The sequence below is a fragment of the Theropithecus gelada genome, chromosome 1 (genome assembly GCF_003255815.1).
Source record: "Theropithecus gelada isolate Dixy chromosome 1, Tgel_1.0, whole genome shotgun sequence".
NCBI lineage: Eukaryota > Metazoa > Chordata > Mammalia > Primates > Cercopithecidae > Theropithecus > Theropithecus gelada.
In genome coordinates, this window is record NC_037668.1 from 129,211,474 (window position 1) to 129,227,554 (window position 16,081).

The window sequence follows — 16,081 nt, forward strand, 5'->3', positions numbered from 1 at the left end:
GTGAGAGGATGGCTTGAGGCTAGGATTTCTAGATCAGTGTGGGCAACATAGTGAGACCCCATCTCTACAAAACGTAAAATTAGCTGGGTATGGTGGCACGCGCCTATAGTCCCAGCTGCTTGGGAGGCTGTGGCAGGAGGGTTGCTGGAACCCAAGAGTTTGAGACTGCAGTGAATTATGATCCAGTTGCACTCTAGTGTGGGCCACAGAGCAAGACCCTGTCTCAAAAAAAAAAAAAAAAAAATGCTATTTAACATAATAAATATATATACTACTAAACTATAAGGTAAACATAAAGCCACATTTTTTTTTTTCCAACCACAGAGTCGTTTTGGAAGTACCTGTTTTAGTTAATATTCTTCAGGAATAGGAAGATAGTTCCTATATGCTCATCATTGTACTTATTTGAGTTCTTCAAGAAAAAGTATATTATCCTTTACTGCACATTTCTTAGAAGATACATTAGGTACTATCTGAAGCCAAGAATTCTAAAACAGTGTTTGGAATAAGAATAAGTGGCTTTAGCTAAAAGCAGACTGTTAACTTTTTTGTGTGACAGCAAAACTATGGTCACCTACTGAGTGATTTAATAACTTTATATGCTGTTGAGTTTTTCTTAATAGTGCAATTGGAATCATGAATTAGTGCATGGTCTACAAACAAATTCTTTCAGTTAAGGCTCGTGCCATCATGAGTTAACATAGCTATATGACTGACAATTAAAGACTGATTACTATGGTATGCACTGTGTATATATTGGGAGAATAAGAAGGTCATGTCAGTAACATCTAAGAAAGAGGTAGAGAGAATATAAATTCTTTTCTCAGTCTAGTTTGTTAGAAACATTTGGCAAAAAAACCTAGACATTGATACCACTGTCAGAATCATCTAACACAGCAGTCCCTAACCGTTTTGGCAACAGGGACTGGCTTTGTGGAAGACAATTTTTCCATGAACGGGGGTTGAAGGTGGTGGTAGGAGGGATGGTTTTAGGATGAAACTGTTCCACCTCAGATCATTAGGCATTAGATTCTCATAAAGAGCACACAGCCTAGATCCCTCACATGTGCAGTTCACAATAGGGTTCGCGCTCCTATGAGAATCTAATGCCACAGTTCACCCGCCACTCACTGCTGTGAGTGGCCTCATTCCTAACAGACTATGGACCAGTACTGGCCTGTGGCCTGGGGGTTAGGGACCCCTGATCTAACACATAGATGTAATGAAGAAACAGGTTCCATGTGTTAAAAATCTGTGGTTGAAACTGACATTATATTCCTCCTGGTGTGATACCATGGGGAATACAGAACATGACCTATGGGGTACTCCTACCAAAAACGTTTAACTTCAATCTAACCATGGGCAAACATCCAGACAAATACAGCTTGTGAGAGCCTCAACAGCATATAAATCCAAGGCTGTTAACTTGGATTATTTTAAAAGTGTCAATGTCATGAAAGGAGAAAAAGGTAGGGGATAATTCTAGATTAGAGGAAACTTCACAATTAAGTGCAATGTGTGGTGTTTGATTGGGTCTTGGACTGGGGAAAAAAAGCAACCACAAAGGAAAGGGCTGGATAATCAAGGAAATTTGATTATAGACTGTAGTAGTTCATTTAATTGTATGAGTGGTTAAATTTCTTGGATGTGATTATGGTATTGTGTTTATAGAAGACTGTTCTTAATTCTTAGGAGATACATGTTGAAGGATTTAATGGCAAAATATCCAGATGTTTAATTTTCAAATGTTTTGGTAAAATTAAAAAATTGCATATAAATATATATGTAGAGATGAAGCAAACTGGCAAAATATTAACAATTGGTAAATATAGCTGAAGGGTTCACAGGTATTTATTGTACTATTATTTTGACTTTAAATTTTTTCAAACTAGGCTAGGCATGGTGGCTCACACCTGTAATCGCAACGCTTTGGGAGGCCAAGGCGGGCAGATCACCTGAGGTCAGGAGTTCAAGATCAGCCTCACCAAAATAGTGAAACCCCATGTCTACTAAAAATACAAAAATTAGCCGGATATGGTGGTGCCTGCCTGTAATCCCAGCCACTCGGGAGGTTGAGGCAGGAGAATCGCTTGAACCTAGGAGGCAGACATTGCAGTGAGCTGAGAGCACGCCATTGCATCCCAGCCTGGGTGACAGAGCGAGACTCTGTCTCAAAAAAAAAAAAAAGTTTTTTTCCAAAATAAAAAGAAAAATAGAAACTTTGGTGGCACCTCATTGCCATCCAGATAAAGCCCAGACTTTCTAGCGTGAACCAACTGACTTTTAAAGTCTCTCTCCTGCTTTACATTGCCGTGTACTTTATACTCCAAACCCACTAGACTGTGTACTTTTCTGTGTGGGACAAAAATCCTACTCTAACTTGAAGATCCAATGCAATTGTTACTTTCTCTCTGAAGCCTTAAGTGTCCCACAAAGCAGAATTACTTTATTCTATGTCATACATATCACATTGTACAACTTGTGTGCAGGTTCCTACCAGCTGTCATGATTTTGCATTCCCAGTGCTTAGAAGAGTATATATGTATAATGAATTTGTTGTATAAACAGATTTTAAAGACTGTATTTGATTAAAGCCATCTTTATATATGCTAAGTATGGAAAAATATTATTGGGTTCCCATTGGTCTTTTTTAACCACAAGCTCAAAAAGATCTTAATGAGATCTAAAATATATCTTTCTGATAAAGAGAAATGTGTCATTAGGTCCCTTTGGGATTAAATTAATGAAATAATCTTATGTATAATTAGGATTTACTTCAGTGCTAATCTTATGTGTAATCAAGACATACACTACTATAAAACAATATGCTGATACCACTTATTTCAGAATTTTAACAACTAAGTGTCTTTCTTAACAGACACTGTAAGTCTATCTCATGACCTTCATAATGAAGCATGCAAGACCTTCACAATGTGTCTGAATCCTTTTTATACCTTCTACATGTTTCCGGGACAACAAGATAACCAGGCTAGCAGTAATGTTTCTTTTCACTGATGTTTCCAGATTATTTTTCCCTCCTTTACCTTGAATTTTCTCCTAGATATGCCATGTCATTTCACCCTCATAGTGTGAGCTTCTGTTGAGCCCTAGGACACCCCATACTCTCCTAGGACTTTGGCACTTACTCACAATTTGTCCTCTAAAAAGGAATGCAATTTCTAGTTTTAGAAATGTGCAAGCAGCTGTGTCGGGGCTTAGGAACTGCTGAAGTTGCCATTCAAGTAAGTGGAAGGAGGTTCTTCTGGTAACTTTAGAAATGTTGGCTTTAAAAATGACTGAAATTGAAAGTTTATTCAACTGCTTCTTTGGTTTTGGAAACTGCATTTGAGCTTTGAATATTTTAAGCCCTGAAAAAGTATTTTAAGCCTTTTTGTCACCTAATGATTTTAAAATTGTTTTATGATCACTGCTTTAGTTCTGACGTATGCAAATTGAAATTTTCATGAATTTATTTTCCTTTTCTGTGTATACCCTAGTAATGCATGATCCTTATGCAATTAGTATATGCCAAGGCTTGCAGGAGCATTTTTATTTTATGAGATGAAATTTAAATTAAAAAAAATTAATCTTAAATTATATCTTGTAAATTTTACTTATCAAAAATAACAAAACTCAAATTGCTCCCTTTTTGATCACACAGATGCTTCAGGTGTATTTCTTATAGACAGATTTAAAATACTGGTGACCTTAGTTCCAAAAGACCAAAAGAAGGATTTTTTCAATAATTTATAGCTTTTTGTTTATTACATTTTTAGGTACATCTTTCTCATAGCCAGTCTTAAATTAGAATGTAAGTGATAGTTTTTGGTTAAAAATATCTAAAAGTCGAAGAATTATAACTTTCTATTTTGTTAATAAAACTATAGCTTTGTGACTATATCTTAGGCATTAGCCTTTTTAATTTCGTTTTTCAGAGTTACCAATTAATCTTTAACTGCTAAAGAAGTTGGCTTGCTGTACGTGAATATAAACTAATGCAAGTGCATTGCTAAAAGCCACTTAGTACTTAGATTGCTTTGGGATTAAGTGACAATACAGTTTGTAAAGTACCAGGTTTTGTGCTGGCATAGAAAAAGTCCTCTCCCTTTTCTTCCCCTTGCACCAATTCTTTTTAATAAGTTATCATTTGGGAATTGATAAAATGGAAAGTTTATGTTTTGTGTTTCATGTACAAACAGGAAAAGAAAATGGGATACTAGATTAGGAAAGCAATTAACATCTTATGTTTTAAACTGGCCAATAGTATTTGTTAATTTTTTAAAATAACACACTTCACAATCATAACTGTAATCCTAAAAATTTAACATACTTTTTGTTAGAAATAATGTTTGAAGGAAACGTATTAAAGAAACATCTAGAAATATGTTTGAAGAAACGTCTAGAATATGCTTGGGGTTTATTACCATTCTCAGTTCCACAAAACACAAAAGACGGTCTCGCCTAATACATATTTATTCCTTGATAGAACTTCTACCTTTATTTCTTCCGTCTTTTCTACTCTTCTGCCTTTCTCCCTTGTGCCTAATAAGTCCTAAGCCCCCAACTTCCTGCTTCAGCTTTTTGTGCTCTATTCTCTGTCCTCAAAATAGAAGTTAACACTGATACTCAGGAAGGAACCAAAAAGCCTCCTCACAAGCCCAAATAAGAGTGCCCCAAGTTTCAGAAACTTTCTGCCTCCGTTAACTCTCCTAGGATCATAATCCCTTCCTGTGGCTCATCTAACCTTGCTCTGTCTGCTTGAGGGAGGGGGTAGGAAGTAGGAGAAGGTGGATTACTATTTTTCCACTTTTCCTTTTCTTTTTTTTTTTTTCTTTTAAACTTTTGGTCAAGGGCTTTAATGTTTCCTAAGTATTGATTTTGGTTGCCTGCTCTGCAGTTTTTCCTTATCCATCTTCCCATTATCTTTCTTCATCATTTGTACTTGAAGTCCACCAGAATCTGACCTTCTTTGGAAGTTGGAGAGAACAGCCACAGGTTGAGGCCAACAGATCCCTAGGTTTATTGTTTTTAAGTAATCCACATGATTTAAGTGTTCACTGGTTGATGAACAGTGGTGGAAATAATAACAGCATCAGCAGCTAGCATTTATTGAGAGCTCATCATGTGCCAAGTACTATCATCAGTACCTAACATATTAAATGAGCCTCAAAAGACAATTTACAGAAAAAGAAACCCACACTCAAGTTACTGTTATTGACTTGTAATTTAGTCACAGTTACTCATTATTTTGCTAACTCTTAAATGATTTAGGTTTCACAAGGAAGAGTAAGGCAATTTTTCAAGACTTCATTTTAAAGGGATAAAGATGAATATATGTTCAGTCGAAATAATTTTCTGTAGTCATATTCCTGTTTATTTCTCTAAATTTTTTACTTCTGATTTGTTATCCTTTCTACAACAATAAATATGTATTGAAAATATTCTAAGCCTATGGCACCAGGTTAACATTTATTTTCTTAGGAGCATAAAAGTGTTCAAAATAACTAGGTGCCTTTCCAATTTATGAAAATATTGACTGTAGTATAGTTTGTACATTATTCTCAGGATATGCAATGAGTACTATGTGGTTTTCACATTTTAAGGACCTGTCAGCCAGCCTCTGGCTCCTGGTCCCATTCTAGGGGTAGAATTTATGATGGACCTGAGCAGTGTTTTCATCCGTTGGAGTGTCTGTCATGTCTTTATGATGTGAACAAACTATAGAAAACTTAGTTTGCATTCAGGGAGTAGGTGACTTACCATAGGATTCTTCCACTTTTCTCTTTACTTTGAAGGAAACTGGAAGAGGAAAATGAGAATCTGTAAAACTTGAAGCTGTCCTCATCAGGCCAGATGGATAAAGCAAAATGACTTTTTTTTTTTTTCCTGTTAGACTAAGCTTTTGTGGAAAGCTGTAAGCCCTTAGGGGAAGGTTATCAGCTTGAGTAATTAACTCATGATTATGCAAAGATAATTTATCTAGCCTCTTTGTTTTTCCTTTCTTTTTGACTGCCTTGGGCTACTTCATTTTTTATTACCATATTCTCTGTGTTAGGGCTAGGAGTAAGGAAAATGACAGAGACAATAAAAAGAGCCCAACTTATTTTGCCCGTTTTACTTTACCTAACAATGTTGTTGAAAAATAAAATAAATTAAGACAATTTATTTGAACAATATTTGTTTCCTCTTATGGTTTGATATATAAGAATTTTTAAAGAGTTTCTAAGTACAGTCATTTCAGGTGTCATCTGGATAATGTCAGATCATATAATTGTAATCAATCATAATAATTTGTAATAGCCTTTTATAAATGCCTGGTATATAGCAAGGATTTATTGAATATCTGTCAAATATTGGATGAATACGTAACAATTGTGTGAGATTAGTAGGGTTGGTGTTTATCAACGCTTTTAAAATGAGAAAAAATGAAGTTTGATTTTAATTTGTAACTCAAGAACATATAGATACTAAATTCTGTCTTTTTTCTGCCACATCATCTTAACTGAGGAGCAGATACTATTAAATATATTTTTCTTAAATTTGAGTAACAACTTTACCTTTCCACAGGAAGGCCTTTTATTTTAAAAAAAAGAAAAAGAAAAAAAAAGGAGAAGCACCAGCAAAATTAAAATATGTTTCTTTTGCTGGCAAGCTTCTAGAGCCTGTCAAGCCTTTTATCCATTTGAGTAGTTCCTGAATCCTTTCAAGCACTTAGTATTGTACAGTGCCCTCCTACCTGAATTCTAGAAAAAAAGTCAAGCTAGAAAACAGTGCTTTGAGGGGTCCAGAAATTACTGTGAAAAGGTAATGCTAATAGATTTTTTCCCCACTCTGGTTTTTTCCTATTAAATATTCCAATTTACCTTTTATTCTGTGGTACTGAGAAAAAAGGGCTTATTGTGACTGATGGGTTCCTTTAATTAAAAATAGATCATTTTGGGTTGAAAGAAGGAAATTAGTGGAATTTCAGTTAATTCAACAAATACTTATTGATCACTTACTGTGTGCTGGCTCCCACTTGAGGTTCTAGGAGTCAGCAATGTAAAAAAGAAGACCAAATCCTTTATCTCGGAGAGATTATATTATAGTGAGAGGTCAATAAACAATAAACACCTTGAATAAGTTGTATAATACATCACAAGGTGGTAAGTGTATTGGGAGTGACTGCTGAGGTATTTACTAGCTCTTGTACCAAGCTTTATTTTTTTCTTTAGCCTTTGGGGATTTCAGTTTTCAGAGAGAAGGAAGAACTAGCAAAGGAGACTGAGAAAGACTGATAAGTGAGGTAAAAGGGCAGGCAGTGAATATTCTCTGGAAGCCAAAAGGGAAAATATACATATATATATGTTTAGTAGGCGGGAGTGACCATCTGTATTCTCACTGATAGGTGAAGTAGGAAGAGGCCTGAGAATTGGTATTAATGTGAGCAATGTGGATGTGACCTGGACAAACAGTTTTGGGGAAGTGTTGGGAAGCAAAAGATTGGTTGAAATGAGTTCAAGAGAGAAGTGAGAAGAAGGATTGTAGACAGCAAATATGGATAACTCTTTTGAGGCTTTTTCTGTAAAGAAGAGTGGAGATTGGGAGCCCAAAAGGAGACGTAGGGCTAAGTAAAGGGGTTTTTTGGTTTTGTTTCGTTTTTGTTTTTGTTTTAAATAGCTTTAGGGGGTACAGGTGCAGTTTTATTACTAGGATATATGCATAGTAGTGAAGTTTGGGCTTTTAGTGCAACTGTCACCTGAATAGTGTACATTGTACCCAAAAGATAATTTCTCATGAGGTTTTTTCAAAGCTAGAAACAGCTACAGTGTGTTTGTATGCTAATAGAAGTGATCCAGTTGAGAGGGAGTAAATTGATAATACAGAAGATATTGGGGAGAATTTAGAGAGCAGTATCCTTGAGTAGCAAGTTTGTATCCAAAACAGAAGAGAGGACTTGGAGTGCAAAATAATTCCAATAGATAGTTATACTTGCTAGATTGTTTACTAATCATTTATCATAGGAGGATTTGGACAGGGTTGATGTATGAATTTCAGCTAGGAGCCAACCAGTCAAGCATTGTAGAAAGGGAATTACAATTCTCTGTAATTACTCTGTAATTACTCTGTAATTGTAGAAAGAGAACTGCATTTTTCTAAGTATCACCTGGATATCTGGATAGGGTGTGTGACTGTTAACATGGCTCTTTTGTTGTTGTTGTTGTTTTGTAGTGGTAAATGGAGATTCTTTTTTGTAGCTTATGAATATATTTGTTTCTGAAATAATAATTTCTTTTTTTTTCAAAGCGAGATTTGTAAAAGAAAAGAATTACTTTCCTGAAATGTGTAGGGTGTTATTAGCTTGTTTGATTTTCTAACTTTTTTTTTTTTTTTTTTACTTTTCAGGCTGGAGTGAGGCAGCTCTATGTACAGATTGACTTTGCAGCCATGTAGTGAATGGAAAGAAATTATGCACCTTTTATGGACCAAATTTTTCTGGTACTGTACGATCCAAAACATTGTACCCAGCTTTTTAAAAGTGAGAAATTATCACTACAACTCCCGAGCACTAAGTAGACTGGGTAGAGTCAGCCGTTTACGCTCTGTGGGGAGTTCACAGCTAAGCGATCAGATTTAAGAGGATATCTCCTGGACTTTTGGTCTTTTCTTTTGTGCTCTTTCCTCCAAATCTTTTTGACTTCTGAGGTTTTTGGTTTAGGGTGTTGATTTGTCCTTTTTTCTTTCTTTTTTTGTTTTTGGTTTTTGTTTGTTTGTTTGTTTTCATGTTGAATGCCCACACCATCATCCTCTCATCCCAGCCAGTAAGAATTTCAGATTGTGGCCTCCAGTCTTCTGGAATGTCTTCACTGAAGCTGCTGGAAACCACTGCTTTCATTCCCACAAAACCAGTATTCCTTTTTTTTAAAAAAAAAAAAAAAGAAAGAAATTGGAAATCTGTTCTATAAGTAATGTCACAATTGTTGACATTCTTCAGTATAATCATGTTTGTAAAATTGTTTGTACCTTGCAAACTTATGAACCAAACCATATTGGGTTTTCAAAGTGCCTTTGTATCCGAAAATGTATCTGCCAGCATAGAAATGTACCATCAAAAGTCATGTATGGTTTATTTTTATTTTTTATTTTTTGAGATGGAGTGTCACTCTGTCGCCAGGCTGGAGTGCAGTGGCGTGGTCTCAGCTCACTGTAACCTCCACCTCCCGGGTTTAAGCTATTCTCCTGCCTCAGCCTCCTGAGTAGCTGGGACTATGGACGTGTGCCACCACACCCAGATAATTTTTGTATTTTTAGTAGAGACGAGATTTCACCGTGTTGGCCAGGATGGTCTCAATCTCTTGACCTCGCGATCTGCCTGCCTCAGCCTCCCAAAGTGCTGCGATTACAGGTGTGAGCCACCATGCCCGGCTATTTTTTTTTTTTTTTTAATGGATATTCTGTAATCTATACAAAGCAAGACTATCACCAGTAATGTATACAAATTGTCTTTTTGTGTACTTCCAGCATAGGTTTGGATATATGAACATTTTTCTTTGATTGTTTTATCTTATCAGAAAATAAAAGCTCTTAATTTGCTTTTTAAAACAAATTTAATTATCACATTTTAAATTACTTCATGGACTGTGTTTTCAAAACTTTGCAAATTCATCTGTTATACAGAAAATTTTGACTTAAAACATCTGCTGAATTTCAAATTTCTGTAAAAGCTACTGTATCTGTGATAAACTTCCCTATATCTTTCCTTGCCATTTCTATGGATTTTATAATTAAAGAAAAAGGCATTGGAGACTGAAGGCAGAAATGATTGTGACAGTGCCATTTGGCTTTTTCATTCTTCAAATGCCAAGTCATCCACTTTGTTTTCCTGTTTAGGCTTTGCACAAATACAATTGCTTTCAGGAATCCTAAAGCAGCATTTTATTGAGTTTGAATTATTAAAGGTACAGAGGAAATGTGGTGATGTAGAACTTTTCCTAACACAGGCATCTAGGAAGTAAGTACTAAGTTGATTTTCTAGGTTCTTATATATCTGAAAAATAAAATTGCAATTTGAGATAAGTGCTTGAACACTCTACTTAAGTATTCTCTGTGTTTTATGGATAGATAATGATCTGATTTTCCCATCATACTTCATTTTACCATACGTATTCCCTTTTAACTTTAAAAAAATTGTAAATGTGGGAGAAAATACCCTGCAGGATGGATATGATGATTAAGAATGTAGATCAATAAGCAGAAATCCCTGTTGATTCTAAGTTTCAGAGTGTCTTTTCCTGTATTTCTGACCTACATCTATAAACTACTCTCTGTTAGGAGAACTAGACCACTTTCTTCATTCTTTTCTAAACTGCTGCAGATTGCCATGAAGTCTATCAATAGTCTCTTTTCTGCAGGCAAAGTAGTATTTTCTAAACATGTTTGCTTACTGCCAGGTGGTTTGAAAGCTATGATTTACTGCAGTAGTATGTGCTTAAAACAACTGTTGAGGTCTTTTAAGAGGGAAAGTTCAAAAGGAAGTGTCCTGATAATGGTACTGGTTTTTCTACAAATATAAGTAGTCATTTAGAAGTTTGCAACTACCACCAAGTCTGAGAGAACTCTGGGATATTTTGTGGGTTTTGGCGTATTAGATAGAGAAAATGACAGATCTAGATGAAGGGAGATTTTGGATGTGTGCCTTTAAAAACTGAGTATGTATAACTACTGATATTTCACATATGGAGATATTTGAAGACCCAAGTCTGCCTTTCACAGAGCTCTCCATTCCAAGTTTAGTTTTTGTCAAAATATGAATCATTTTATTTGTACTATCAGTACACAAATGCATGAGTATGTTTATATAGTGTTAGACTGATGTGAATTTGCATTTGTTACATGATATTGCCAGCTCATATCAGTTAGCAAGTCAGCATTAACATTTATGCTTTAATTAAATGCCAGTATACCTATGTGTGCAGCAGTAAAAAATTAGTGAGAAAAAGCAACTTTTTTTGTCACTCTTAGGAAATATTTTGTCTTATTAGTGTTCTTGGCACGTGTATTACTAAAGTTGATAATTCCAATGAGAAATACTACCTGATTATTATTATAAAATTAATTTACAATGTCCCTGATATTGGGCTAACTCTTACCAAAAAAACAAAAACAAAAACACACAAAAACCCCGTATCTGAATATAACTTTGCCAATATTTTTAAAATTCAAAATATTCTCTGGACAACAAATTTGTATTGCTCAGGGACAGTTTACCTTGCCTGGTAAACCTTCCCAAACAGAAATATAGCTATACTAGCTTTGGTTTTTTTGGGGGTTTTTTTGTTTGTTTGTTTTAGATGGAATTTCACTCTTGTTGCCCAGGCTGGAGTGCATTGGCGCAATCTCAGCTCACTGCAACCTCCGCCTCCCCGGTTCAAGCGATTCTTCTGTCTCAGCCCCCTGAGTAACTGGGATTACAGGCACCCACCACCACGCCTGGCTAATTTTTGTATTTTTAGCAGAGACAGGGTTTTACCATGTTGGCCAGGCTGGTCTTAAACTCGTGACCTCAGGTCATCCTCCTGCCTCGGCCTCCCAAAGTGCTGAGATTACAGGCATGAGCCACCGTGCTCAGCCACGAGCTTTGGTTTTTTAAACACAGATTATATTCCTCAAGATGAAGGGCTTAACATATCCACAGCTTCCTCAGTTTGCTAACTCCCCATGCGTCTTTGTGAAGGACAGTATCTAGTTTATCTGTAGGTCAGTGTTCTTGTGCTGTCATTTCCCTTACATTTGGAATTTGTCAGCATTCCTGAAAACCTACACATGTATATCAGTAACCAAAATGCTATGACTTTTTTGCACCTTTGTACAGCAGCCAAATCATGAACTCAAAATGTATTTGATCACAGTTCTATAATGTTTTTACCTACCTACTATGGAATAATCAGTTTTTACAGAGATTATTAATATGGTAGAACCCTGTTATGTAATGCCAAAATTTAAGAACCATATTTACATTGCTTAACATAGAATTTTACATCTAAGCAAGGACTGGCCTTAGAAGCAGTCTAGTTCTACCTCTCATTTTACAGATGAGAAAACCGAAGCCCAGAAAAGCTCTCATTTGCTCAAAGTCACAGAGATAATTAGTGGCAAAGCCAAAAAGATTCAGATCTTCTGACTGAAAGTCAGAATAGAGTTCTTTATACTCTATTATGCTGCCTCTCCAGTGTAATATTTGCCTTTCTGTAAATGGGATTAAATATGATTTGTAAATAAAGGACATCTAACCTCCTTTTTTTGGTACATTAAGGCACTTTATAAATGGACTTTTATTGTCTCATTTTTCATATATAATTATTTCCATAATATTCTTTATGGAAGATGTTGTAATTAATTTTAACTTTTTTACTCTTATAAAGCCAGTTCCTGACATTTTAAAAAATGGTATCTGTAAAATGGATCCTTTTATGAGTGAATTTTTCTGTTAATTGCCCAAGGCTAAATCCATTGTAAGGATTGCTTAGTTTCTTTATTTTGTTTATGTTCTCTGAACTGGTATTTTTTTATAAACCAGGCTAATTCACAGGTCATTCCATTTCAGTCTTGTCATGTTGGCTTCCAGTCACTGGAAAAGCTTTTGCATGTTAAAGATTTTTAGAGCCATGCAAAACTGGGCATTAAATGTTACATAAAACAAATCTTTTAAGTAAGGTAAAATGTTGAAGTCTTAACCAGAATTCCAAATACTAAATTCTAACTCTTCATAAAAGCATTACCTTTGGAAAGTTAAATTTTTTTTTTCCTTTCATCACCATCTTTGAAACAAATTATTTTCCAATTCATAAGAACTTTGGTAAAATAAATAAATAAATAAAAGGAAATTATATTTTGTTTGGACATTCATGGGAAGGCTTGTTGAAGACATGATCCCCCAGAAGCCTTAGTGACCCAGATCTCAACCAGAGGCTCAAGATAGCCTCAGATACAATGAAAGATTATGAATCCAAAAAAAAAAAAAAGAGAAAAGGAGCAGAGAAGGACAGTTCTGTTTAAAGCCAAATGGATGTGAGTCTGACCAGGGTGTCTTCGGTTTATATTTCCTAACTGCAGATTACACAGAAGGCAAGGTTAGTAAGTATTTATGTGCCAGACTCTTAGTGTGGCCTTCATGTTATTCCATTTAAGCCTCAAATTTCTACAAAGGAATAATTTTGCATGATTTTATGATTGACAGAGCATTTTCAAATCTCCTCTAATTCTCATAACTTCTCTGTGAGGAAGGGATTTGTATCCTTTTTACAGATGAGGAAGCTGTTTGGAGATAATTTAAGTGACCTGCCTGGGGAATATAGCCAGTAGTAGAGCACTGATTAATCAGGTGCTGACATCTGCTCTGCTTTGTGTATGTCATTCAGCAGTGCTTCAAAGATCCAAGAAGTTGTAGCAGATCTCAATAGACTCTCCTGTAAAATTAGTGAACAATCACCATGACAAAATTGGTATGGGGGAACAGTCATTATACATTATTCAGACTCATTCCTTCTTCCAGTGCCCTTATGCTTATTTCCTACCTTTCCCATTGATCTTAAACTGTGCAGGCCAAAAAGAGGAACCAGAACTCCCTTAAGCACTTTTAAGACTATTTAAAACATAGAGTTTTGTTGGTATTGCAGAGTAAGCTGCTTAAGGGACTAAATCAAAAGATAGTACCCTCTGTGGCCGTATGAAGAGAGAAACTGAACTTCTACCCGAGAGACCTTAATTTAGTTTATTAGGGAATTATCTTCCCCAAAAGTACAAGCAATTTTGTACTGCAGGAGAGGGATAAGTAGATTTGATTTACATTACATTTTATGCACACCTTTCAAAACCAAGAACTATGTTGCATAAATAGTAGTAATCTATGCTTAAACTTAACATTTAATGTTGACTTCTTACAACAGCCTTGAAAATTATTTGTAATTGTGATCATGATGTTGGAAAGCTTGTAATAAAGAATATCTTTCTCTTATGCATTCTTTGATCCTCATGGATTTACACGCTCAGTAAATGGTTAACTAGTGAACATTTTAGATAGTTGTGTCAAAAGTAAGAGTTAGGGATAGGTAAAACCAATAATTTACTGTTTTTTACAGCAGACATCTCAGCATTTCTTTGGCATTTTTGCACAAATAAATGACTATATATTCACCTCGGCCATTTTTTTTAAGTAGCCCTGTGAGCTGCTCATTCTTTTTCATATACAGTGGAAGTATAAAGATGTTATCCATTTTACAAATTGTTGGATCGAAATTTGACAGAATTGGGACTGTGGAACCTGGGTCACTTGAATTTTCTGTATTTTGTATGGCCAAGTCAGGAACCAGACAGTCTCCATAGTCTCCTTTGTTTTTATGGAAAATTGCCATATTCACATATTTCATTTATCCTGATGTATTGTCATCCAAAACGAAAGAGGTCTTTCTTGAAGGTACTTTAAAGACAACACTACATGTATTCAATTACTGATTTAAATATTCCCAGAATTATTTTTTACCTTTCTCTTTTTCCCCTCAAACACATTTTAGTAGCACCTCCCTCTATTTCTTCACTGATTTTTCATCTGTTTTCATTGTTATTTCCATTATAGAACTTCTACTTTATACTAGCAGGGAAAATTTTTTTATTTTGAATTTTAATATTTGAATTTTGTTTATGTATCACATATTGTGCTACAGTTAGCCTCAATGAAAATTCTATTTTGAACTAGACATCCTGTCAATAGTTTGTCAAGTAACTTCATTGCTTCCCTTAATAGCAATTCAGTGAAATTTTTTCCCAAGTGATATTCCCCCCAACTTTGTGAGTTTGATAAACAGAATGAGTCTTTTATATTGGAAATACTGTGAATGGAAAATTGCCAAATCCCTTCTTAGTATATTTTAAACACCCCTACAACACTTTACCTCCCTGCCTTCAGTGGTGGTTAAACATATGGCCAAGTTAGAATTTGGGTTTGATTCTTTTGGTGAAGACTATGGCATCAAAACATTTCTTAAAATGTTTGAGTACAAGGCTAAGTTATAATGTCAACTTTGAAAGACTATGTTGTGATTTGGTTTGAATATGCTGAAGTGAGCAAATATGATTTGCCCAAGTGCAATACAACAAATCTATAATGTATATTTCACATTTTCTACTTGAACTCATTCATGTATATATTTTGTTAAACTTCATATGTATTTAAAAAGAATCATGAACTGTATCAAAATTCTTTCAATAAAATTTCTGTTTAAAAATCTCTACCTGAATTGTGTCTATCAATCAGTTTGATGAACTGAAATGAACACTGTGAATCTTACAGGTATTGGAATAGATTCTAGAGGACTTAAGGAATGAAAGGCAAAGAAGGATTCTCAGAGCCAAGAAACGGCAGAACTCATTAGGAGAGAAGAGATGGTAGGAGGTTGGAAGTTTCTCTACATTGTGAACAGCCTCATTGTGGCTCTTAGTCAGCATTTGACCTCATAAACATGTCTCAAAGTATTTACTTCCAGATATTTCCATCACTCCCAAATTGTTCTCTCATCTCAGTTTCTATGGATGACTTAGTCTTATATGACATGAAAGCCAAAGCATCTGATGTGAGCTTCCATTATCCTTCCAAATTTTTCTCTCTAATTAGAAGCAATTCCTTTTTAAAATAACTTCTTCCACAATATCTCAGGCACCACTCATGTCACCTTCCTTCTCAAATGTCTTCTTACCAAAGCAGCTTCTTTACTATCAATCTCTGCCATACTTCAAGGCTTTATCCTCAGCATGTCTGCTGTCAGATTCCTTGTATGTGGTCTACATTTGCTGCTTCTACCTCCTTTCTAACTATTTCCATAGCTCCTAGTAGTATAGCTTCACTCCTATCTTGTAGAAGTTGCTTCAAGGCCATCAGTGGCTTCTTGTCACATTCATGGCAGAACTACCAGCATATCCCATTCAAAATTGAAGAAAACAAATCTTTCCCATTCAATTCTCAACTACCAATTTGTCGGAATTCTTCATAGAATTCTTAGAAAACTGAGCAATGCCTTTATCACCTCCATTTCCTGAATCCCTTATCATA

At 35.2% G+C, this 16,081-nt stretch overlaps 1 protein-coding gene across 2 annotated transcripts in view; it reads left to right on the top strand.

Annotated features, from left to right (window-relative positions):
• The window catches only part of SLC30A7 (solute carrier family 30 member 7), a 90,486-nt gene extending 75,220 nt beyond the window's left edge, over positions 1-15,266 (top strand). The window contains exons 11-12 of one of the 2 annotated variants that reach the window (XM_025384990.1): positions 8,386-8,478; positions 8,799-15,266. In XM_025384990.1, coding sequence (XP_025240775.1) covers positions 8,386-8,433 — 48 coding nt within the window. In that variant the 3' untranslated portion in view covers positions 8,434-8,478; positions 8,799-15,266. Of the gene's footprint in view, positions 1-8,385 lie in introns of both variants that reach the window. The other variant, XM_025384982.1, reaches the window with a different exon arrangement.
• The last annotated feature ends 815 nt before the right edge of the window (positions 15,267-16,081 follow it).